Here is a 25,174-nt window from a genome sequence, read left to right as displayed (position 1 = left end):
ATATGGGAACCAGAGTGACTTTGATGGTTTGGAATGCTGTTCACCCACACATGCACAGACGCCCACATATGTCCCACACATGTCTCACATTTTAATACGCATAAAGATTATTCATTGTATGTGGCACTTCAAGATCCTTCACATCCACCCATCCATTTAAAGACAGACATTCTAGCATGAATAAGGCTAATTGATTCATTGAAAGCTGTTTAATTGGCAAGAGCAAACAACCTCTTCAATAAAATTCCCTTTAGGGTGGGAAAGCAGTTAGAAGTTCTTACAACACATTGTGTCAGCTTATTAGGAGCACAACAAAGAATTCATCATTCATCAACAATTTGTTTTCAGGTTTACGGTATCACCGCTTCGAAAAGGTGACGAGGGAAGGTTTATATGAAACATATTTCAGTGTTGTAGTAATGTAGGACATTTAGACATAAAAATATAAATGCATAATCATCTTGACTACTACTCTGTAAAAACGTTGCCGCCTTAAATTTTTAAGTACAATCAACTTGGATGTTTAAGTCATTTCAACTTAAATTACATTAAACTGACTTTAAAAATGAGTCGAATCTTGTATAACTTATATAAAAAGTTGAAAATTGTTTAACTTATTTTGATGAGTTAAAGCAATGTAAAAACATATGTTGTCATAACTTATTCATCATGTAATTTTTTTTTACATTGTATACATATTTAATCAATTTCTGTATATGCACCTTAAAGTCTTGCATGGCTACAGAATAGCTGCTGAACATTTCCTCTATTATTTCTCCCACCATTTTGTGACATTAATGAAAATACCCCTGATCTAATAAGTATATAAAATTAGGATGGTGATTTTAGTTAATAATTTAAATTGGTTTTGTGCTAAATGTTTAAAAACAAACATATAAACCACAGAGAGAAAACACATTTGTGACTTTGTGAAAAAATTATTACTGAGATACAGCCCTTGTGAAAATTATATGAGCAATAAGTTATGACAACATATATTTTTTTTACGTTGCTTAACTCATCAAAATAAGTTAAGCAATTTTCAACTTTTTTATGTTATACAAGATTCAACTTTTTTTTTTAAGTCAGTTTAATGTAATTTAAGTTGAAATGACTTAAACATCCAAGCTGATTGTAGCGTTACTTAAAAATTTAAGGCAGCAATGTTTTTATATGATCAATAAGTTATGACAATATGTTTTTACATTGTTTCAACTCACCAAAATAAGCAATTTTCAACTTTTTATGTTATAAAAATTCAACACATTTTTTTAAATTAATTTACATTATATATACTTAAGCACTGACACATCAATTACAAAGTCCTATATTTGTTTGGTTTTGCTCTACGGTGGAGTTTACCTTTATATATATATATATATATATATATATATATATATATATATATATATATATAAACATCTTTAATGCTCAAATTATTTGCTTACATAACGTGTATACTTTTATGTCTTGAAATATTGATCTTTAGTATTTGCTATATCCAACTTCCTGAGATTCGAATTCCACGTAAGTTTGTTGTTTACCTTAGACTTCTCTCGTATCCAAGCAATGTGTTTTCCTTGACTGGTTGCCCAGTTACTTCTTTATGACGTCAGGGCATAGTCACGCCCCTCCTAAATAAATGGCTTCTCCACGTTAACATCTTTTAAGGTGGCTCGGATCTTTTAACTTGGCTATATCTGTGTTTTACCATCCAACTGAACCTCGTTTTCACTCTTAGATTACATCTGAGTGAAACTAATGTCATATATTCATACAAATGTTATGAAACGTCCATAAAAATGAAATAAAGCAAGTGATTTAAGGCCTCCACCTTAAATCACATGCTGACATCGCAAGAAGCGAAGACTCCTCCCATTCTATGAGCTGCTTTGTAAAGAGGTGTTGTACTTCAACTCCGACGCTCGAATGCTGTCACACGGTGTAGCTTCGGATGGCAGGAACACTGGAATAGACTTGGGATTTAAACCGGTGTCTGCACTGGGAAAGCCGATTCATTTAACCCAGACACGGATATTCTTTGTGGACAAATCTAAACTAAATAAATATTTTCTCTATACATGCCAAAACTAGGCAACCTTGTGGAGGATTCTGAGACATTGTCGCGAAACTTTGAGGTTTTCGCCACAATTATTGGTAAGTGTCAGAGTCATATTTTTTAATAAGGATATTTAACTTTTTATGCAACAGCTGGTTTGCTGTCTGTTCTTTTTGAGTTTTGCAGTAAGTTAGGTTTCGTTTTAAAGCAAGTTACGTGTTTGATTTGACTTTTTACATTTGTTTTGAGAAAAATTCTATTATTAATTTCTACCAGCTCCGACCTTCTTAAATGATGTGAATTTGGGAAGTTAAAGAGATTTTAATTAAAGACATTTAAAATTAAAATACTGCCACGGTTTCAATGCAGCATATTTTTCCATAAAATACTGAGGTTGTCATTCTGCCTAAGTTTCCTTTTGTTCTCTACGGAAGAAAGTAAGTCAAATGGGTTTGGATCAACATGTTGGTAAATGACATAAAAATGTATTTTGCGTGAACTTTTCCTTTTAGTAGCAAATAAATATTAAGCTTCTAAGCTTCCACTTGATGTTAATATCTTGCTTATACGACAAAAAAAAAGAAAAAAAAAAGTTGTTTTGGACCTGCCTCGCTTGTTTGGAAATGGGCTTATACCTATTTTGGTCACTGGTTGGCGCTAAAACTACACCGTAAATTGTAGATGGATGGATAGATCTTCTTTTCTCACACTGGTTCACACAGCTCAGTGATGGCTCTGCTCATGCACCACGTGAATAAGTTGTAAAGTCTGGCATAAGGAACAACCACTTGGGCATTATGCCAGAGTTTTTTTTTTTTTTTTTTTTTTTTTCTTCACAGATCTGCCATATAACCCGAAACAAGTTCTTTTTTTATCAGTAGTTTCTTTAGATAAGGTGTTATATCATAGCTGGCCCAACCATCTGTAGACGTTTGCAGACTCTAGCTTACAGCACATTTGGCACGAGATCATGATGAGTGATTGACGTAAGTGTCAATTTGTGTATCGCCCCAAGCGATGCTTATACTGGATGACTGGTCTGGGACGCGACGTTTCCTTAAGAGCATACTGTCTTTTATGGAGGACTATTTGAATAGAGATAATCATAATCATAATCATAATACAAGCTTTCAAACGTAAGCTGCACACGTAGACAGATTACAGGCTCTTAGAACATGCGTGTATAATTATATATTTGCATATGGATGATTCTTCAATATCATGATAGCTTTATACTTAAATTGACTGATTTTATAGATTTTTTTTGTATATTAATTTTCTCTATATTGAACTTGTCCCACACACAGACATGTTAACTTTTAACTATTTATAACATTACTTACTGCTTCCAAAACTGCTGTCATCATTGAATAATCACCCATAAATCAATGTCTAAAAAAGAAGAACGGCGAATTATGGAGTTAAACCTACATCACTGTTTGTATCGACGAAAGTAGCCGTGTAGTTGCGCGATTAAACAAACAAAATTTTACATATTACAAATATAACACCAAAATCGCTGAAACAAAATGGGTTACGCAAGACGAACCTAAAAAAAAATAAAAAATACTGACAGAAAATTCGACCCCTAAAAGTCGCTGAATAATGTGCACAATGAGAAACAAATATGCAACCTAGACACTTTTTTGTTTATAATGCGTTGTTTTGGAAACATGCCGTTTAGTGTTGCCATTTAAACATTCAAGGTGATATTCGGTGACTTTTGTTACTTTGACAGTTTGCCTCATGAATGGTGTGGAATTGGTAAGAGTAGGTTGGAACTCCAGGACTGGAGCTCCTCGCCCACTCAGATTGGATTTGTCCTCAATGAGGACGGCGATGTGGGGAGAAAAAGGAGGCGGGGTTTGTGCTCCACGTGGGTGAGGAGTCTGTCCCCTCGTTGGCTACGAGCGTGTGACGTCTTTACAGAAGCCTCCTCTGATTGGACAGCGCTTTTGTGGGTGTAACCGTAGCTGCACAGTGGAAGCGAGATACGGCGAAACAACGGGCATTATTATGCGTGTTTCACTGGAGTTTCTCTTCGCGATGAGGGCTGGGGTTTAAAGAAACCGTTGCGCTGGTTTTGCAGTACACTGTCAACGACAAAGGACTACAGTTAACAGAATATCCATGTTTATGCACTATCGGAAAATTAGAATTAAATACTGCTGTAAAAGAAGCTATTAATTTTGGAGGCTCACAGCAGGATCGCTCACCAAACGGGAATAATCATTTGGGAATATTTTCCAAGAGCTTTTACAGATAGCTTTCCACTGAGAGATCCAGCCCTATCCATCCGTCCGCTTCCACCGACCCTGTCTCCTCTATCGTAGGCTATCGAATGGACCAGCATCCGAGCGCCCGGAGCTGCAGCAGTCGCGGAACTGCGCCGTCCTGCGAGAGCGTCTCCGGCGAGCCCCCCATGAATTTGTACATCCACTCCACCACCGGCACACGCTTCGAGCTCTCCCTTCCCGCAGAAGAGACCGTGGAAGGGCTAAAGAGAAGACTCTCTCAAAGACTGAAAGTCCCCAAAGAAAGACTCGCTCTGCTACACAAAGAAACGTGAGTAGTAGCCTGATGTGTTACTGTTAGGTTGCACGGTTGCTTGTTTTTAACAATGGTTAAGAGCACGTCAGAAGGTTGGTTTTTGCTGGGCTTCCTAATGGAGATTTGCAGCCACTTCCGATGGCAAGCCGTTTTAACATTGATTCAGTTAAAGTAAAATACACTAACTATATTGTTTGTGTTACCAGTACTTGTTTTGTATCGCTAGTAGTAGCCTACTGGTAGTAATCTTTCCACTTCATTGGCAAATGTTCTATATCTAGTGTATTGAATTAGCACTGTTTAGTATCTAATCAGTTAGTAACCAGTACTTATTCATTTAATACTATGGCGTATTCTTTACCTACTTGACTCTATTTCAATAATGACAGGTAACTACTGTTGTTACTGGTGATCAATTGTAATTCTAAGGAGATCTGTGGTTCATATATATACATACATATTCACTTCTGACTAGTACTTGCTGGTATGAATCCAGTTTTTCAACTCATTAGGTAGTAGTACTAACTGTTTAGTTGTTTTTAACCATTCAAATCATTTATTCCAGTGTAGTTTCTAATATTGGGATATTGACTACAAGCAAAACAATAATCACTAGTATGCAAGGAATGAGCAGTTGATGACTTGCTGAATAGATAGTAGTCACTACCGGAATAAGTACTAGTATGACAAAGAAAGGTAGTCTCTTACTAGAACAAGAATAAGTAGGCTACTAGTAACTAATTAGTAAAGGAAATGGCTTGCCATAGATGCTCTTTCAGCCCTGTTTCACTTTGTTGCATGCACAGCACCAAAACATTTTCATTTTATTTATTTTAATTTTTTTGCTGTGGCAGTCCACAGCCTCTTGAATAAAGAAATGAAAGTGATCTAAGCTGTTGACAGTGTGCTGTGGAAGTCAGTTAGGCCATGTGCAAGGTGCGCTAGAAACCTGTGATATCTGAAACTGCACTACTGTTTCAAAACATTATGCAAGCAATATAAGCTTTACAGCTTATAAAGGGCCCAAAGGTGTTTCCCGCTGACAGTATGACATGCATATAAATAGATTTTCCTAATCTCTTGATTAAACTGGTTCGTTTGCTTGGTTAGAATATGCATGGCATTAGTAATTGTCATTATAAACTTGATGTCGGAGGAATAAAGCATTCCTAGTGGGACTTGCGCTGCTGTGTTAGAATATTCTAAGCGAACGTTAAGGAAATAAGAGGCAATGTTAGTTTCAGGGCAGTTAGCACATTGCCTAACAATTGCACTTGGGTGGTGGAGCTAGGAGGTGAGAGAGAAGCTCTTTTGTCACTTGCAAATGACCCAAACAGTTGCATTGTTTGTGCTTTGAATTGGGCTGATTGAAAAGCCCTCACAAGTAATCACCACCAAATTACATCATCCTTTTAAAACGAAGAGCGTCGCTTAATCTCTTCTGTTTGGTTTAGCTGCCTCCAGGCCAAGTGCTCAGTCCCTTTGTTCGGCAGGAGGTGGTGACATTTAGCCTGAGCACATGTGTGTACATTATGCCACTAGGAGGACAGACATTTTTTAAGTATTGGTGGGTTAAAAATACATTTAGACAGTTTATTTGAAACATTTGGATTCATGCGGGGGAGTTTTTGGACTAAACATGCTGATTTGTTTATGCACTGGTATCAGACAATTTTATTGTCTACTGGTAGACGCTACACGTATATAAGCTTACTTTGTTTTCTATATTTGTATAAATATCATGTCCGGACCAAACTGTTATTTTCATGCTGTTATAGTGTACAGTTAAAAAGGGATAGTTCACTCAAAATTCACCCTCATGTCATTCCAAAGCTATGTGACTATTTTTCTAAAAAAAAAAAGGTTTTAAAGGTTTTCATACAATTTTGGACCCCATTGACTTTCATTGTATGGACAGAAACAGTTACACAACATTCTTCGAAATATCTTATTTTGTGTTTGGCAGAAGAAAGTAGTAAACAGATCTGTTTTGGAATTAACCTGCTGGAATTTTTCACATCTTGAGTTTTGAAGACTAACATCTCCTTGATCTTTCTAGACGCCTGAGTTCAGGAAAACTTCAAGATTTGGGAATAACGGATGGGAGCAAGTTAACGCTGGTTCCGACAGTTGAAGCAGGCCTAATGGTAAAAATAGCATGAGCTACTTTATATTTGTTGTACTTCGCTGATCCTTTTTGTCACACTTATATTTACCCTAATTTCTCTCTTCCTAAAGTCTCAAGCATCAAGACCTGAGCAGTCAGTAATGCAGGCGCTGGAGAGCTTGACGGAAACCCAGGTAAGGTTTCACTCTAATAAGGTCATCCCAGTAGATGTTTGAATTACACAGTGGCCCATTAAAATGGACAGTTGTGCGTACACTTAACCTAATTGCCAGGGCAGCACTGAACACCCGCACTTGGCTCTTTTTTTTTAAAGGATCATTTGTGTGTTTTTGAACTCTCTACTGGGCAAGATGTTGCACTGACACATAGGGTAATGGGATACAGATGATGCCCTTCTAAGCTTTTAACTCAAAGACCTCCACACACTTACTACGCATATTTTAAGAAACACCTTCCAGTTTCTAGGCAACATCTGTGAGCCGAGGCAAACCCCACCTAGAAGCCACTTCATTGAAACACCACCTTTCAAATGAAAGAAACTCTGCAACTACTATTTTATCTAAAGTGTATTCTTACCTCATTTTACTTAATGTTTTGATTGGTTATCCAATCTAATTTTGGATATTGACAGTCATATATTTTGAAATACACTTGAAAATAGTCCACCTCCACTGCATCTTCTTGCTGATATTTTTGGAAATCCTAGGTTATTGTGTTTGTGTGTGAGTGACATCAGTGTGTGCATTTGTTTAGGAGAGTAAAGGGCCAATCTGTAATGACGACACACAAGTGTGGTTGAGTGTACAAGGGGAAAGGGTAGACATGGGAGTACACCACTCTTGATCAATATGCCTTCTCCCGGCAGCTGCAGTGTCTCCTCTTTCTGTAGAAAAGCTTTTTAACCTGTTAAAAGTGGCTCACGTTTGTCCTTTCTTATCAAAAGACCTTTTGCAGTGCCGTGCAAACGTTAGTTGTGCTTTTTCTCTGATCTAATTAGCTATTTGCAGGCACTAGGCAGCTAGCAATGTAATTTGGTTGCTTATGAAACGACCCAGTTTTAGAAATCGTCATTTTTAGTCATCGTTTGTGTCTTTTTTGTAGCTTCATGGTTACAGACATGAACTGAGTCAGTAACATTGTCAAATGTGAGACATATCAGTCCTTCAGAACTGAAATTAGTCAACACCATTGTGCAGCTACAACGACTGTAAAAAGTGATCTGCACTCCATGATACCTACCGTTCTTGTCATGTACGGCTAGTTAAAGTCAGGCTTCGTTGTTACAGTGGACGACCACATATACGTAGCAGAATTCCAAGAGCTACAGTGTTAGCTTCCAGGGAAAGATCTATCTCAGACTTCCTCGTAACCAGACTGTTTTATGGAAAGGGAAGGCTTGCAATTATTGGAATGGCATTTTTCCCCTTGTAACTCTGGCCTAACAGCTTTTTCTGGCCTATAATTTAAAGCTGCTGTGGTTTCGCGTGTCTCTCCATAGTCTCCAGTTTTACCCTCTCCGCCATTAAAGAGGAAGAACGGAATGACATCAAGGAGTTTCTTAGTTCCAAGGGAAAATATAGCCCAGTTTACGCAGTCTACTTGATTGATCCCCTTGAACATTTAAACGCCATTTTTGCATTCGAGCAGCGCTTTGTTGCTGGAAATAATGACTGGTGTCTGATTCTTCTGGCGATGGAGTACATTAATTAGAGGTTACTGTGCTAATCCACCTCTATAGGCAGGTAGATTGCTCGCTTTTTCCTTGGGGGATAACAAATTGGTTTGTTTCCTCAAGCGAGCCTCAGTGCCACAGACTAGAGATGTTTTCCTGTCATAACTCTCCACCCTTCAGACACCCACCTACTCACTTTAGAATGGGTCCGGTGCCTGTCATTGTGTCTGCAAATGGACAGATGCAAATAATGGGATTCAACAATATAGAGCGAGTCACCTCTCAGTCACCCCCTTGTCATTTCCACCCACCCAACCCCCTTCCCAGAGGGAGCAAGGGATGAGAGGAACTGAATATGAGATATGGCCGTAGTGACGTCACCCTTGAGGAGGGTCTGGAGTGTTTGTGATTGCCAAGGAGGACAGTGATGAGTCAGAATCCTAGGTATAGATTGAAGACAAAAATAGAAGCAGTGGGATCGCACGTCACACTGAGTGGCAAGGCTACACAGGACGCCGATGGCTTTCGTGCCATATCCACAACGAATTTTTTTGATTTAGCAAATATTTGAAATGGAAAAGGTGGGTTTTGGCATGTTGTGTGCACAGCTGGCACATGGGAGGAGATCTTCGTTTGCATTCATCTGATCTGTGATCAGGGCCATGCCTATGTGTGTTTGCACAGAGAGCACTCCCGATCCAAGGGGGACTAAGTTGACATGGGCAATCACTTGGATTCGTGACTGTTCTTGTTTCCCATCCGCCTTTGTGATTGAAGTGCTCAGTTTCGTGACTGAACTGAAAAGGAAGGAAGGAGGGAGGGAGGGGGACTATGGAGAACTTCTCTTTAGCCGATAACCAAGCCACAAGCTTTTTTTTAATCAGTGTTAAACTCCTCTTCTGTACTGAGCTGTTACTTTTTTAGCACGGTTTCTTATATTTGTCATTCTTAGTGTTTCTTTGTTCTGTGACCTTTCTCAAAATGTTTTTTTTTAGTCATTAATTAATGATGATTCCCATGATTGTAGATATTTTGAATCCTGTTGGCTGCAAGTGCGACACGTCTGTTTTGACTCAGTCTCTCGCCTACCCAGACTAATCTGTTCAGTCATCTGAGGAAAAAGGTGTTGCGCTTTCACGCCGCATATCTTTGATGGAGCTCAGAGAATGAGGAAGAGGGGACACGGCAGAAGCAAAAAATGAAGATGCCGTCGTCACTTACCTCATGTTCCTCCGAACCTGTATGATCTTTCTTTATTATGTGGAAAACATAAAAGATATTTAAAAAAAAAATCTCTGCTTTTTAAATTGAATTCATTCTTCAGAATATCATCTTTTGTGCTCAACAGAAAAAATCTTTTGAGTAAATGATGACAGCATCTTCGTTTTTGAAAAACTATCCCCTTAAGGCAATCGTTTCTATCTGTGCCTTAAAATGATTTAGTTTTGGTCTACAGACATGATGGAAAGAGACTTCATGCAAGTTCTGGATGATCGAATTTAGCCTTTACCCACTGAATCCTCAGCGTTCAATCTTATGTAGACCTTGAGTAGGTCAAACCCCTCGAGTGAAATCTTTAAAAGTAGCCGTCTCTTCAGGGTTTGAAGAAAGATGCGAGTGATTGATTATTGTAAAGGGGCTTGTTATTGCATCCACACCATTCGTGCTCCTAAGGACTAGGCTATACTACCCCCTGGTGCGTTCAAAACCAGCCAGTCGATGATGAGGGTTAATAAGCTGGTTTTGAACTTTCCGTGTTTGCTGAGGCCTTTGATAGGTGACCAGTAGTCTTTTAGTAATGGTTGGTATCAAAAGAACCTGTTTTCTGATTTGACCCTTCATAGATGGGTGTATTCAGACTGTGGGTGAACGTCAGCCTGGTGCTGTTCCGAGCTCCTGCCCCATATCTCCTGTGCTACAGAAGAAACCGCCTGAAAATGAGTTCCTTGAACCGCAGGGACCCCAATAAATAAAACTGTCAGCTATAGAGTTGGGAGGGAGAAAAAAAAAACGGAAGGAGCCAGAGGCGTACTCTCACTGAATATTTCATCAGCATCTACTGGCATCCTTACACCCCTCCACCCTCTCTCTCGCTACAAGGTTTCTCCCCCAGCCCTCCTCCCCTGTCTCCCCTTATCATGTTTTCTTTCTCTCTCCTTCACTCGCTCTTCACTGCATAGCAACCGCAGCCCACTGCAGAGCAAAATGCCTCCCCAACAAATCAAAATGGACGAAGTGCAAAGATAAAGGAATAGTAGCGCTAGTCAGTTTCAGGTGAACCAATGTTGGCTTATCCAAGTATAGAATTCTTCAACATGGTAACTTGTTGCCATAGACATGTCAGAATCTACCTTTGTTACCTTCTAAATGAACCCAAACAGAATATGCAGACTTTTCCTGCATTTTCTGCACTGAATTTAGTGTTAAATTTGGTTTTAAATGAGTCTTTTTGACTTGTTTTCCAGTAAAATGTCAAAAAAAAGATCAATTTACAACTCTGCATGAGATGTTAAGATTTGTTTCCATACAAGTCATGCTCTGGCAGATTTTGTTCACTTTCAGTGAACTTGTTTATACTAAAAGCGAAAAATCTGCCTATGCAGTGAAACAAAAGTCCTTTGAAAACAAGTCCTAGAGATACAAATAGACAATCTCAGAAAAATATCAGTCTAGATATTTTCAATTTAGTTTCAAATAATTAAAAAAATTATTGTTTTACGGATACTTTACCTGGAAAATTACATGAAAATAATAGTTCAACATGAATCATTCCTTGTCTTTTACATATTAGCCTAAATGTTAAGCTAATATGTAAAAGACAAGGAAGGATTAATGTTGAATTTTTGGCATTCCAGTTCTGCGAATAATAGAAGAAAAAAAAAGTGGTCACCGATTCCTTGTGTGCCTGTTTGGAGTTTGTGATCTGTAGTTTGTTTATTTTTATTTTTCATGTAGTGAGTGAAGAAAGGGTGGATCCAGGTAGGCCTCTGGCATTTCCAAGCCAGTGTCAAGTGCGCTCGGTTATAGAACTTGATCTGAGTGCCTTGACGAGAGATAGTCGGTGGCCTTTAGAACAAAGAGACATGTGCAAACGGTCTCTTTCGAGTACCTTATCCATTTTAGGCATTATAGACTACATGTTGACACTACAGGCTCCGTACACTTGACATATTCTATATAGTGGTGTTACAGATCTAGCCAAAATCTGGAATTTCTGAAACTCTTTTGATAATCAAATATGGGCGTTCTTCCACAATCACCAAGACTCTCCATAATGGTCTGTTAATATTTCTTAGTTTTTCTAGTCATGACAAGAACACTTAAAACACCACAAACACATTTTTAACTGTATACTTGCACACGCATTTCTCAGATGCCGTGTAAGTGAAGACTGAAGATCTGTAAACCCACTGTGTCCTTGTGGTCATTCGTTTATTGCACCAGAAGCGTGTGGGCTGGCCGATGTATTGACAAAGGTCTGCGTGACTCAAACTGACGGCTGTTGTGGGGAATGTCTATGCAGACCGTGTCCTCACCTTTCAGAGGCATTTTTACTGGTTTATGGGGGTTCACATACTCTCTCATTATGTGGGATGAGTCTGGGCTTTCAGTGAGTCAGTGAGATGCTTGGGCTTTATGATGACTGATCTGCAAGGCTAATGTGGGGTCTGGCACACTTTACTTGATGATTCGCAAGCCCAAATAATTTTAATTATTAGTGCTTGGATGTTCAGCGCCATCCTTGCTGCAGTTATTCAAAGCCTTTGTCCTATTACGAAGTCACTCCGCTATATGGCAATGGAAGTAGAGTAATTATAGGAACCTTTTGTTGGAGACTAATTTGTGCATTAGATGCAAATCAATTCACAAGACAGCTGTCAGTCAGGGGTGGGATCCACCCTCACTCTGGGGTGAGCCACCAATTTCACAATTGACATTTAAATGGGTTGCAATCAAACTTGACAGGATTTTCAGTTTATTGTCTTTTAATTGTATGAGTTCATATTCAAACATGGATATCAAGGAGGATTTTTTATTTATTTTTACTTTATCCTTCTTAAAGATGGAAAAAGGGTCTCTGTGTCTGGCTTTCCACGTCTGTTAGTGAAATGCACAGAGTGGTAAAGGTCACTCGACTGTGAGAGTGGCTGTTCGATGGAAAAATAGATCAGCAAAAGAGCTAGAGAAAAAACGATGGAGGGTAGACCCCAGTGATTCAAAAGGTTAACAACAGGTCAGCCAGCTCTCTGTATTTCTCGCCTTGTTTTCAAGGGGTCGGAGAGTCCCTTGGCTCAACTACCATTCTGGGTACTCCTAAAATGGACAAGCCTTTCCGGTCCAGCCTTTAAAACAATTAGCTATTATGTGACTGTGTGGCGAGTGGGTCTGCATCCTGTTTCTATGGCTGATTTTTCAGGCCTGGGGCCAGACAGAAGTTAGTGTTTCGTGGGTGTGCTGAATGGTAGAGTATTGTGTGTATGTGTGTGCCTTTTGTATACTTCTGCTTATTCACAAAAAGGCATTCAGTCATATTGCCAAATTCTTTTCCAGTCTATAGCAGTACAAATGGAATAACCAAAGCCACCCCCCTCTTCATTTCCTGTTCACAGGTCAGCGATTTCCTGTCTGGCCGGTCTCCTTTAACCCTGGCTCTGCGAGTAGGCGATCATATGATGTTTGTCCAACTGCAGTTGGCAGCGCAGCACTCGGGCGGCCCACAGTTACAGCATCGGCATCTCATATCACGCGGGAGTCCAGAAGGCACAACAGGACAGTCTCATGGAGCTTCGGGCTCTGCCTCTGGGATGGCGAGGGTTTCACACAACCCCCACCCACATCACCCGCACCCACATCCTCACCATCCAAACACAAAGCTCCCATCTAACCCTGCGGCCTTCCCACCTTCCCCCTCTATCCCATCTGTTCCTCCCATATACCCCACCTCAGCCTCAGGGCACTGTAGCCCTCCATTGAACCCCTCTCAACTCCCTGGAAGTTTTCTTCACTCCCCGCAACCATCTTCGGCCTGTCCCACCTCTCCAAGCAGCCCCAGTCCTGCAGCTTCCTGTCCAGAGGTGAGCAATTCAGTAATTTTGTATAATAATGGCAATAGAGTTAATTTACCAATTAGATAAGATGCACTAAGATGTAAAAACCATACTAAGTGTTGACCGCTGGCCCATGTTTTGCACAGGCCAACTGCCCAGCAAAGACATCTGGCAACTGTAACACTCCCTCGCGGTCCCGCAAACCAGGCGCTATCATTGAAAGTTTTGTGAACCATGCTCCTGGAGTCTTTTCCGGAACATTTTCAGGTACAACTTCTCAATAGAAGATTTAAATATTCTTCTTTATATATAGAAGATTTATGTAATCTAATTAATCTATATCTATAATGTATATCTAATATCTATATTGGTTCTTCCCTAAGGCACTTTGCATCCCAACTGTCAGGACAGCACCGGACGTCCCAGGCGGGACATAGGCACCATCCTCCAAATCTTGAATGACCTTTTGAGTGCCACCAGGCATTACCAGGGCATGCCACCATCACTCACGCAGCTCCGCTACCAGACCCAGTGCAACAGCCCAAGTTCGCCAGCACCATCACCATCACCACCGCCCTCACCTCCCCACACTCCCGGACTAACCGGCCTGCCTACCAGAGCGCCCTCTGAGACTCAGCCCACCCTCCACCCACTGGTGCAGTGCCAGAGCCAGATCCGCATGTGCAAGCCTCCCGGTAAGTTTTATTGCATTTGCCTGAATTTGGCCTTGTAGTGATGCATGTCCTGGAGTGTTTACTGTAGCTAAAAGTATTTAGATTGTAGCCAAGAGGTTCAGTATTCAAATCCAAGGCAGTGTTAACATAGCTTCAGAAGGTCCAAGACAAGGGTGTAAGGATAAGAAAAGTGAAGATGTTAGAGAGGTGGAGAAGGAACTAGGCTTGTTCTTTCAGGCCCTGGTAGTCATGCTCCAGCAGCCACAGCGTGTCTGGCTTTGTCTCTGTGCTGACGGTGTCCTCTTTCCTCTGAGAGGCAAAGAATGGGGGTGGACTACTCTGTTACCAAGAGGAAGAAGGCAGAGAGCCAGAGCGAGAGAGATAACGAAGCGAGATAGCGCTCACAGACGTGTGGCAGGTACCCCGCTCTGTCTGGTAAAAACTGATTATCTGGGGCAGCTCACTTTAGCGCTGAGAAGGAAATTGAACTGCTCTGTCATGAAACACCACTGTTGGAGAGTACAGAGATAATGAAGAAATATCATCCTCGCACTGTTCAAAGCACGGGCCTGTTATCAATCTAGACTAGATTAAAAGCATACCAAGCTAACACTGCACAATATGAAAACATATCATCAACTACTTGGGTGGAATAACTTCGGTCACTCGATTTTCACAAAGGGGTTAGGAATCCTACGCATTTTTTGAGATGATGCATACTTTTCCCGTGTGTTAACCCCTCTTCTGCATGCATAATACTCAGTCATTGGCCTGTTTCTCACTTTTATACTGATCCCACATTGAAATTAAATGGGCCATCCTACTGGTTCCCTTCTTGCTCATCTGCAAAAACTGTCTCAGCAGTCAGAGCCAGGGCTACTCAATGGACGCTTGTTTTCACATCAGCCTTTAAATAGAGATTTACACAATAAATATGAGCTCCAAGAGAATGCTCATTGTGTTTGAAAGTCAGCAAGAGGAGGCGGAGGGAAAATACCAAGAGTCCATTCATAAAATTGTTGTTTATATCCGGCCAGTGACTGCCCACTGATTAATTGGCACTTCCTCTTGGGCAAGAGAGAAAAAAATGGCAGGACGCTGTGCATATTTTCTGGACAAAACTGTTTTGCTCGTCAACATGTTTGTGAACCCATGGTGTAGGTCGAGATTTGTTGTGAAATCGCTAGACATTTGTTTTGAGCTCTTTAAGACCTTTATCTCTCAGCACCTGGTGACCAACTTGTCTACATTTGACAGACACCTGTGTCTTTCATGACCCCTTTGAAATGTCACATACTTTTAGCCAGGGTATCATCATTTCTCAGTATACTGTCTACTTGATGTGATTGCAGACCAAACAAACCCGATATCCCCACCATACTTGTTTAGACATCCATCTATGCACACTGTTCTTCTATATATTTGGCTTTGACAGACTGTAGTCAGTGTTTGCAGTGAGGTTAGAGAGAATATGGGGGATGGAGAGCTGGGGCTGCAAAGAGGGTCGGCTATTCTTGACTCAAATTCCTGTGCTCGCCGGGGTCTCTCAGACCACTTTGCCCACTGCAGGCAGCCCCTTTGTTTGACCTAGTGTGCTCAAATAGTGCAGTAGTGTACAGGCCTCGCCTTTTGTAGAGAGAGTGAAAGAATGAATGCCTGTAGGTTTAAAACTTAGCACTGGCCTTTAGATTTGGTGTTGCCTGGCCACTGCGCTGAATGGAGGGAGGGAAGGGGGATGAAACAAGTTTCAAACTGGGAGGGGGCGGATAGTGCAGGAATGCTTTCGCCCCTCAATGTTCTGTACTATCTGTCAGCTCAGGTTAGTTTAGTTTGGGCTGTGCAAGAGCGTCAGGGTGGAGCTGTATTTTAGCAGGGCGAGAGAGAAAGAACAAGGAAGGGTGCTTGAATTCCTCCCCTCGCTCATTTAATCCGACCGAAAGCAAACGCTCCTGGCTGCTGTGTACATACTGCGGCGATGTGAAATGTCAAGATTTCAGTCCTCTTTGTCCTGGGTTCCCTGGTGCTTAAACATTGCCAAGTTCTTTTCCTAACCCAAAAGAGACAGTTTGCCTCTGTGCGGATTGCTTGATCAAGTGCCCCAGGGCTCTCACCGTGTCACTGTGGTGCTCTGACCTGCCCAGCTCAACCGGGGGTTAAATAATTCATTCCCCCCTCCTTGCTCACTGCCAACAAGCATGTAAGAAACCCCCCAGGCTGACTATCCTTAGCTGCTCATCAGGCGGGAGCCATGGCTAGCCATATCCGATGTCTTTTATTGCTCCTAGTATGCAAATTGTGGTCATTTGAGACCACGGCTCCCTGCCGGGTCATTGATGCCATCGCATCAGAGAAGCAATGGAGATGTCAGGCTTTGGCCGCTCCCCTGGTTTAGTTCTTGCTAGGGGTGCAGATGGCTGAACACAATGCCTGTCCTATGCTGTGCACCCACTCTGAGCTCCTCCCAACCCAGAGGCAACACTGGCGCCCATCCCAGCTCTCTGGGAGTTAGCTACAGCTGGCCTATAGAACAGGAGTACCTACTGATCTCAGAGTACATCTTTACAGGAACATTGCAAACTATAAAAGAGTATTTTCTTGGGGGCAAAGCTGGTCACTTTGTTAGAAGATCCTGAGGAGTTTTGGTTGGACAGCGCAAATGCTATAAATGCCTATAGATTGGTCAATAAACTTTAAGAGTGCCCACAATAAAGAATATCTTTTAAAATTGTTTAACACGCATGCCATGTTCTAGAAATGTACTCTTTGTATCTATTTTGGTTTCTTGTGGTTTTAAAAACTTTTTACCAAGTTTTTCATTTAACCACCATTTCCCATTTTATTATTTTAAATAGTCACTCTACATTTACAGTATTTTCACAACATTATTATTTTTAAGTAACAACATTATTTAACATATAATCACTATTAATATTATTATTAAAAATATAAAATATTTTACGAATTTTATTCTTTTCATGTGTTTTTTTTTTTTTTTTTTTTAAATCAGGAATCAGAAATCAGGTTTTTTGACCGAATTTTTACCTTTATGCCTCCAAAATATATGAAAATAAATTTGAATACCTAAATTAAAAACATTATCATCTGGGAGGAAGCATATTCAACTCATTGTATGAGTGTATTGCATTTTCAAATTATGTTTGGGGAAATCAGTAGCACTGGACAAAAAAAAATAACCATTAGAGGCCAAAGTTTGATGTCTGACACACTGTGACATACTTTTGTATAACTCCCTCCTCCTCTGCCAAGACATCTCCCCTTGATGTAGAGTGATTGCTGCACCCAGACTCGAAAAGATCAGAAGACTTATCAAGACAAACAAACAAACAAGTCGAAGACAAGTGTTAATTAAGCTGATCTTTAAAGGATCAATGGTAAAAGGGAAGCTCAGAGAGACTGCCAGATCGCTGTATTGTGGGCCACACATTGGGTTGGGCTTAATGTTTACCCAAAACCCTGCTTAACTGACCTAATACCTGCAGACAGGCCAACAGCCTCATCGATTGGGTAAAAATCCTCCCTCCATTGCTCTCTCTCTCTCCTCATTCTTAATCCTCCTCCTTTCCATTTTCCTCTCACGTGGTTATCAGCACTTGGCCTGAATCTTTCTCCCTCCATGCAGGGATCAATACATTCTCATACATCAGCTCGTTCCCTTCAAAAAGCACGAGGCGAGAGCATCACATCCCAGCTTTTTGCACGCTGCTACTTTTTAGATTCCAGAGGGATTTTTTGTGTAATCTCTTCCACCCTCCATGGCTTGTTCTCATTTGCCTATTTCTGTCTTAATTTATGTTCCTCTGAGGTCTCCGTCACGAGGCTGTATTGAGGAGGAGGGACGTGGGTGGATGTGGGTGCTGGGGGGAGGGGGTAAGAAAGAAGGCCAGGTGTATATCTCATGTGCGGGCCCAAACAGCTGTGTGGCAGGAGGCGGGGCCAGGGTTGTTTTGTCCTCTCCTCCCCCTGTTCCTTTCCCCTGAGGCTCGGGCAGAGCTTGTCACAAGCCCTATTTTTTTTTTTGCCCCAACCCCCCTAATTTGAGCCGCAGGCCTGAGAATGCCAAGTGCGCAGTGAGGACACTGCAGCACACACGGCTCGCTCTGAGACAATGCATCTTTGGCGAAGGAGGATGAGGGGAGGAAGGGAAGGGCAGAGAGGGTGAATGCAGGGGGGAGGGGCTTTTTCTGTCCATGATGTTCACTTGCAATCGTTGCTGGCAGCAAAATTACTCTCTGTTCTTGTCCACCCACCCACCCCCCATATGTGTATGAGTCCAAACCTTAGCATAGGGAGGGGTCTAGGAAGCACGAAGGGACAGAAAAGGGAGAGCTTTTGCACTGCTTGTTCTGCCTTTGTTCCCAGTGTATCCCAGCCCCCCTACCGCAGCCGTTCACTCTTTTTGCACTCACGACAGCTTAGGCGGATCTGTTGGGATGGCTTCAGGCTGGTGAGCCATGCCACAGCCTAATAATAACCCCCCTAAACGGGTGCATTGAGTCTCCCCCCGGGCAGCCACGCTCGTCCTTATAATGATGCGGGGGCTGTTCGAAACATTCAATTTAAGTTTGTTTTTCCTTGCAGCACAGTCCCCAAGCCATGCCAAACTAGTGGTGATGTTTTTACAGTGTCCGTGGATCTGTTTGAATGGGCGACTGTGTGAGAAAGGACATTGGCAGAGGCCACAAATTCTCACAAAGAACAAAAAGGAACTTGGCTTAGTAGCCAAGGGTCTGCCTTAATGTCTTTGAGACCATTGTAAGCTTCATACAATACCTTGACAGTGGCATGCCGTGCCCAGTGCCGTTAATGAGCTCCTCTGGTTTTTTTGTTTTTTTTCTCACAGATTTTTTTGTAGTTAGGTCCCTTGGGGCACCGCAGCCTTATGCAGCAAGGTTTTTTTTTTTTTAGCCCCAGTTGGTATGCAGAGAAGAGCTGACAGGCTGCAAGGTGAGGTGGCTGGCCTACTTTTGAGGCCTAGAGTTGCAGCGAGACTCTTTGAAAGGGCAGATGAAGGAGAAAAACAGTAGTGTAACCATAGAAACCTTTCTGAATGCTTTATCTGTTGAGTTTGTGCAGTCGAACAAAGACCTTCATAACCTGTAAGGTCCTATAAGACCAGAATCTCTCTAATCATGCTAAAATGCCAGAGAAAGCCCCAAATCTGATTTGTCTAACCAGGTTAGGAAGGAACTGTTTGGTGGATCTCTGTTGTTGTTTTGTACAGCCTGTTCTTTCTCTACAAATATCCAAATGATTAAAACTACCACTTACATTTGTATCGCAAATCCTTCCTAGATGGCTCAAACCCGCCCACCCCGGAAAGGTATTATGTAAAGGGGGAAATTAAAGCCACACGAAATCCTGATTTCATTTTGATATGGAGAGGTGGATGAAATTGATTAGCGAATGAGAATATGCATCTGAACTCTTTTTCTATTGCAATCTGGGTGGAATTCCAGAGCTTGTCTTTCTCACTCTACCTCCTTGTCTGTCTTTCTCTCCTGAGGTATTGGGGAGGGGTGAACCATGTGTGCATATGGGGGTGGGGGTCTTGGTATTGGGGGGTTGGGTGGGTGATTACTCGTTCAATGAGCTCAGGCCAGGAAAAGAAAGGGGGGGGGAAGGGCCCGGCTTACTTCGCTTACAATTTCCATTCGCTTGCATTTTCTATTGAAAGCCAATAGCAGTGTCCTCGCCTGGAGATGGATTGCTGCGCTAGAGCTAAGGTTTAATCAATAGGTCTTTTTAATTTGCCATCGATCCATGTTAAAAGCTACTGCTGCCGGTGCTGTGTGCGTATGTGTGGCGGAGCACATGCGATGAAAGTCTATGCTCGGGATTATTGACATTCTAGCCGGCTATTTCATTATTTAATTCTGGGATAGTTCCTAATGGAGCTGGCTAATAGATTGTGGTTTCTTTTTCTCTTCCATTCTCTTGAATATATTTATAAATGAAAGGTTTAGGGTTGAGCTGTGGAGTGGAAAACCCCCTCATGCAAATTGGTGCATTTAGCCACTAAAACCTTTACAAAGGTTTAGAAAGGAGATTAGAAATTGCAAGGTATTTGCTTCCTGTTATAGAAATTGTATCGCTTAGGAATGTGTGTGCACATGCACATGTGGGCGTCGGTCTCCTTGCGGGCATGTAGGTTCCTTTATGAGAATGCACTTCTCCCTTTTGCCTATCTCAAGGACACGCCTGCCAGAGCCACTTCTGATAAGGGAAGAGAGGACTTGCTACTGAGATGCTCTTCTAAAATGAGACGGCAGCAGAGTGTGCTTATTTCTGTACTGACTAAAAAAGAGCGAGTGATTGGCCGGAGGTAATCGCAGCATGCCTTTTTAAGAACATTGACGTCACCACTCAGACTTTAGTTTATTTATCCAGCACCCGGCCTTTGATAACATTCAGCAGGATCAGCAGTCGGGATCCAAATCACTGAGTCATTCTGTCCTAGACCAAATATGTGTACTGCACCAGCACTTCCCCCTGCTGAAAACACTAGCGTAGATAGTCACTACCTTATGTTGTGTTTTGGATGCTTGTCGGGGTTGTAGATCTAGCTTGGGATCAGATGCTCAAATGCGAATGAAGTATTTCTTGGTCAACCAGCTCTGCCTGAATGCTTTGGTACGCCAGCTAGGGATGAGTCACAGTGGTCAACTAGTCATTCAACAACCTCCTAGTCATTTATTGATTATTACTATTTACATATTTTGTTATTTAAATATATATTTGTTGACATGCACAAATGACCTTTCTTACCCATCACAGCCATACACATTCAAATGGACGTCTTTGGCCATTGTTTCACGTCTTTCACAGGTTTTTTTTTAGTGTCTCGTCATGAGTGTTCCAATTTTAAGATGGCATGTAACCTCAGGATTTGATTTTGGAACTATGAAGTTTTGCACATTCTTAACAACTTTAGCTAGTTTATACTAACTTAATCAGTGCCAAGTAGTCTGAAGCAACAATTCAAGGCTTGACTGACTCTAACTCTTACTCTTTCTCCCTGGTTCTTTAGGAGACCGATTGCGTCAGACGGAGAACCGTGCCACACGCTGCAAGGTGGAGCGACTGCAGCTGCTCATGCAGCAGAAGCGTCTGCGCAGGAAGGCCCGGCGAGACTCTCGTGCCCCGTACCACTGGCTCCCCAACCGCAAGGCCGGGCGCAGCAACAGTAACAGCAGTATGTCTAGCGAAGGCTCCCTGGACCTGGACTTTGAGGACTCTGTGTGGAAGCCTGACGTCAAAGCTGATATGAAATCGGAGTTCATCATGGCCTGAAGCCGCAATGGTTGCACCATTTTCAAGGAAGACTGGGGTTTACACTTTAGAGAGGAGAATTTCCGAAGACTGTACACACAGACGTACATTCAGAATATGGTAGGCTTTACTCCTCGTCTATCCTGTGACCACAAAGACTTTACACAAAGGAAGATTCAAAGACTTTTACTTACCTTACGTCCTTGATAGACTACGATCTTGGAACAGACTAAATTTCCAAATGACGATGTTTGGATATGGATTGGACTGATGAACAGACAGAATTTGGACTCTGAACGTCCAAGAAGTAAACACAAATGAGCATAGCAGACGTCATCGGTGTTGGGATTTGTTTTTCTCTTTACTTTTTTTATGTTTTTCTTTTTTTTATCCTGGGGGAAGATCCGTACATGCCAAATGAAAGGCATGATGAACTGACAAAAATCAGATACTGATCCTACTTCCTCCTTTTTTCGTTATGAATGGGCATTCACAGTTCAAGAATCATTTGAAGGGGGTTATCTTTGTTTTAAAGTCCTGTTTTTCTTGAATCATGATGATTTCTGAAACAATATGTAGCATTACCCACAAAGCATTCAGGTTTTTTATCTTGTAGACGAGGAGGGTTCATTTGCACACACACCTGTGATTTGAAATAGACAAATGATATCATAACATAAGCAAGAAATGGCACAGTGCATGTTTAGTATATAAATGTACAAAAAAGTCTTTCTCAACAACAGCTCAGTAGAGTCAGAGGTTCAAGTAGGAAACTAGAATATGAAACGAAACAAAAATATGCTGATGTGATTGAAGATGCGAGGCTTGTGAAGTTGGTTGTTTTTAGTATATACAGTATATATAAAGAACGACTTTTCTTTTTTACCTCCGCAAAATCAAACAAACCAACTAACCAAATGTAAAACAGCAGTTGCTCAGCAAGGCTTAAGTCACGCTGTGAAATTAATCTGATGTTTTATAATCATTTAAATACATTACTGTCTAAATGTGTATTATAGAGAGAGTGGTGGGGTGCCAGAGGAATAGTTTACAAATGTGCATTATAATGGCAGAGGGGAATCTCTCATTTATGCACTCAACTAAAACAACCCGCCGTTCAATGGTTTTATTCCAGCAAACACTGACAGTTGTGACACAATTTCAACAAGATTACACTTATTTGTGCGTTCGGCCAGACTTCTTTGCAGATTCCCACGTAAACATCCAGACTGGAGCGTATCTCCCCCCTTTACACTCTGATAGTGCCTCATATATAGACGTACTGACATATTCAATCAGGCGTTCCACAGACAGACGGTTCTGCTGCTATATGGGACTTCTCTTTGCATGCAAAAGTGTGAATTATCCTGATCCTTTTTTGTAGAAAATAATAATAATAACAATACTGAGAAACTGGTGCTGAAAAGAAAAGATATACAAGCATGAATTTGTGAAAAATGGGGTGGGGGGGGGGGATCCAGATTTCGATTTGGAAACGTGATGTTACATATCAGTTGCAAACCAAAACAGGACTGGAATTCTACTGTACATGGATCATTTCTGGACTAACCAAGGAACAATGGAATATTTTCTACTCTCAACATCCAAGGGATTCTCAGAGCAAACCCCAACACTCCCATTGACCTGTCCAGATGGAGACTAACCAACCAACATTTGCCCCTAATGACTACTTGGAAATAAACGTGAAAATGTCCTAAACCACATCAATGTTGCACTCACTGAGTTTGCAATGAGATTACCTACCTGAAAGGGAACATTGTCTTTTCCTTTTTTTTTTCTGTTCAAGTGGCCTTAACGTTCATTATCTAAACACTTGCAGAGTGGTGGACAACATAGGGATGTTTCTTTTGTTTTTATCCTGTGTTTTTGTTAAAGCATCACTTTTTCTGGGGCAATTTTTGTGTTTAGGAGGTGGAGGCTCTATTATGTCAAGGCTTCGGTGCCTTAAAGTTTTGCCCTATCGGTGTGTACAAAAAAAAAAAATTCTGAACAAATTATTCGCATTTATGCAGGTTTTTATCAATTTATAGGAGCTCTGGTAGAATAATGTCTTTTATGATTGTTACAAGTCACAACCTGGAGGTTAAACAGGTTCCATCAGTGTGTTCCATTGTTTGTTTGATTACGTCCCTTGAACCCTGCTGTCCTACAAAGAAGCAACAAATTTTAATTGAAAAAAGGAAGTTTCAACTGCAAAGTGCCCTAACTCTCAACTGAGAAGTCCTTTAAGGACACATTGACAACATGCACTTCCCATCTCAAATAAATGACTTAAAAGGACAATTTCTCCCTTTCCCCCAAGAAAATCATTATTTAATTTTTTATATATGTATGAAATATACTCTGTGTGTGCCTCACCTATATGTAAAGCGGTAAAAAAAAAAAGAAAAAAAGAAGTGAAAACTGAAAAAAAGCATAGGAGATGATCTGATTTTTAGGATAGGGTAATTGAATGAGGGTGGAGGGAGGGAACGGGGGGCATTTTCAATAGTTTGTTGGAGTTCTGATCACATCATTTAAGTTGCCTGTTCTTTCTTGTAGCCAATGAAAACTGATTACAAGAGTCAAGAAAAAAAAAAAACAATTTACAATGTTCTAGCTATAGACCGGTGTAGCACATGTGTGACTGTATTAATTTATGAAACCAAAATGGTAACTGTGAATTATGTATTTCTTTGTGCTTTTTTTAAAGTGGGAAGAAGGCGGGAAAAAAGGGCGTTGCTGTGCCCTGTTTTGTTTTTGTGGAATATAATGGAAATAATCGAGTAAAAAAAAAAAAAAGGAAAATATCTAAATATATTTTTTTCTTAAGCAATACATTTCAGTGTGACTTGTGATAGGACATTTTCTTTTTTTAGGTAATAAATTGAAAGAAAAAAAATGAATTTTTTGGTGTATTTTGTGTTTTTTGTCTATGTGTGACTTTATCCCAAAAATTTGCAAGTTATATATATTTTACTATGAAAAGCTCTGAGCTACTATATAAGAGCTATACTATATAAGCATATAATAGATAGATAGATAGACTTTGTGTCAAGAGCACATGCTTCAAAATGCTAATGGTAGCTTTGGGAACAGAGCAATTATGTTAGTAGCCTATCTTGTGTTGCCACCTTACTGCTCATTCGTGTCTTTCTCTATTACCAATTCCTTAGTTTATAACAAGGGTGGAGTATATCTCCGTACTCCATGGAGTGTCAGAATGGCTGTGCAGTTTCGTGATGAAAGCTAGCTTTAAAGCCTACAGATTTATATGTGTCTGCCGTTCGCTCAACCGCAGGGGTGCCAGATCAGAGCCGGATCGAGCGAAGTGACGGCGACTGAGACTCCCAACGCTCCCCCCCATCTGTCAGCCAGTCCGTCCTCCTCTCGAGAGCTGAGACGAGATGACAGATTGAGGGTGAGCGCAGGACTGGCTGGTACAGTAGGCAAATGGTGCACACACACACACACACATGCTGTTTTAAGGAGAAGCCTTCAGCTCAAAGCTCCCACTCTCTCCGAAGAATTAAGAAATAAAATATCTCATAACATAAGAGGAAGCCATTTGCAGAAAAATTAAAGCAAAATACAAGAACATTGGAGTTCAAATTGGTTTTCAAATGAGGAAGATTACTGGCACACACCACGCACGCTAATTCCAACTACTCTATTTAAAATCCCTGCTAGTGAATGGGGTCATCTCAGAAATAGTATGTGGGTGACTTCCCTCTGCGTCTCTTAAATCTGCAA

The 25,174-nt window shown here is 41.1% G+C and overlaps 1 protein-coding gene across 1 annotated transcript; it reads left to right on the top strand.

Annotated features, from left to right (window-relative positions):
• Positions 1-1,909: 1,909 nt before the first annotated feature.
• midn (midnolin) lies at positions 1,910-23,413 on the top strand. The gene is made up of 8 exons (XM_084416275.1): positions 1,910-2,157; positions 4,393-4,624; positions 6,669-6,756; positions 6,848-6,910; positions 13,020-13,484; positions 13,604-13,724; positions 13,841-14,152; positions 21,180-23,413. The coding sequence occupies exons 1-8, from the start codon at positions 2,082-2,084 to the stop codon at positions 21,440-21,442; spliced, it is 1,620 nt and encodes a 539-aa protein (XP_084272401.1). The 5' UTR covers positions 1,910-2,081; the 3' UTR covers positions 21,443-23,413.
• The last annotated feature ends 1,761 nt before the right edge of the window (positions 23,414-25,174 follow it).

The sequence above is a fragment of the Rutilus rutilus genome, assembly GCF_951802725.1.
Source record: "Rutilus rutilus genome assembly, chromosome: 8".
Lineage (NCBI taxonomy): Eukaryota > Metazoa > Chordata > Actinopteri > Cypriniformes > Leuciscidae > Rutilus > Rutilus rutilus.
Note: the sequence above shows the minus strand (reverse complement) of the source record. Positions and strands in the feature narration are given on the sequence as shown.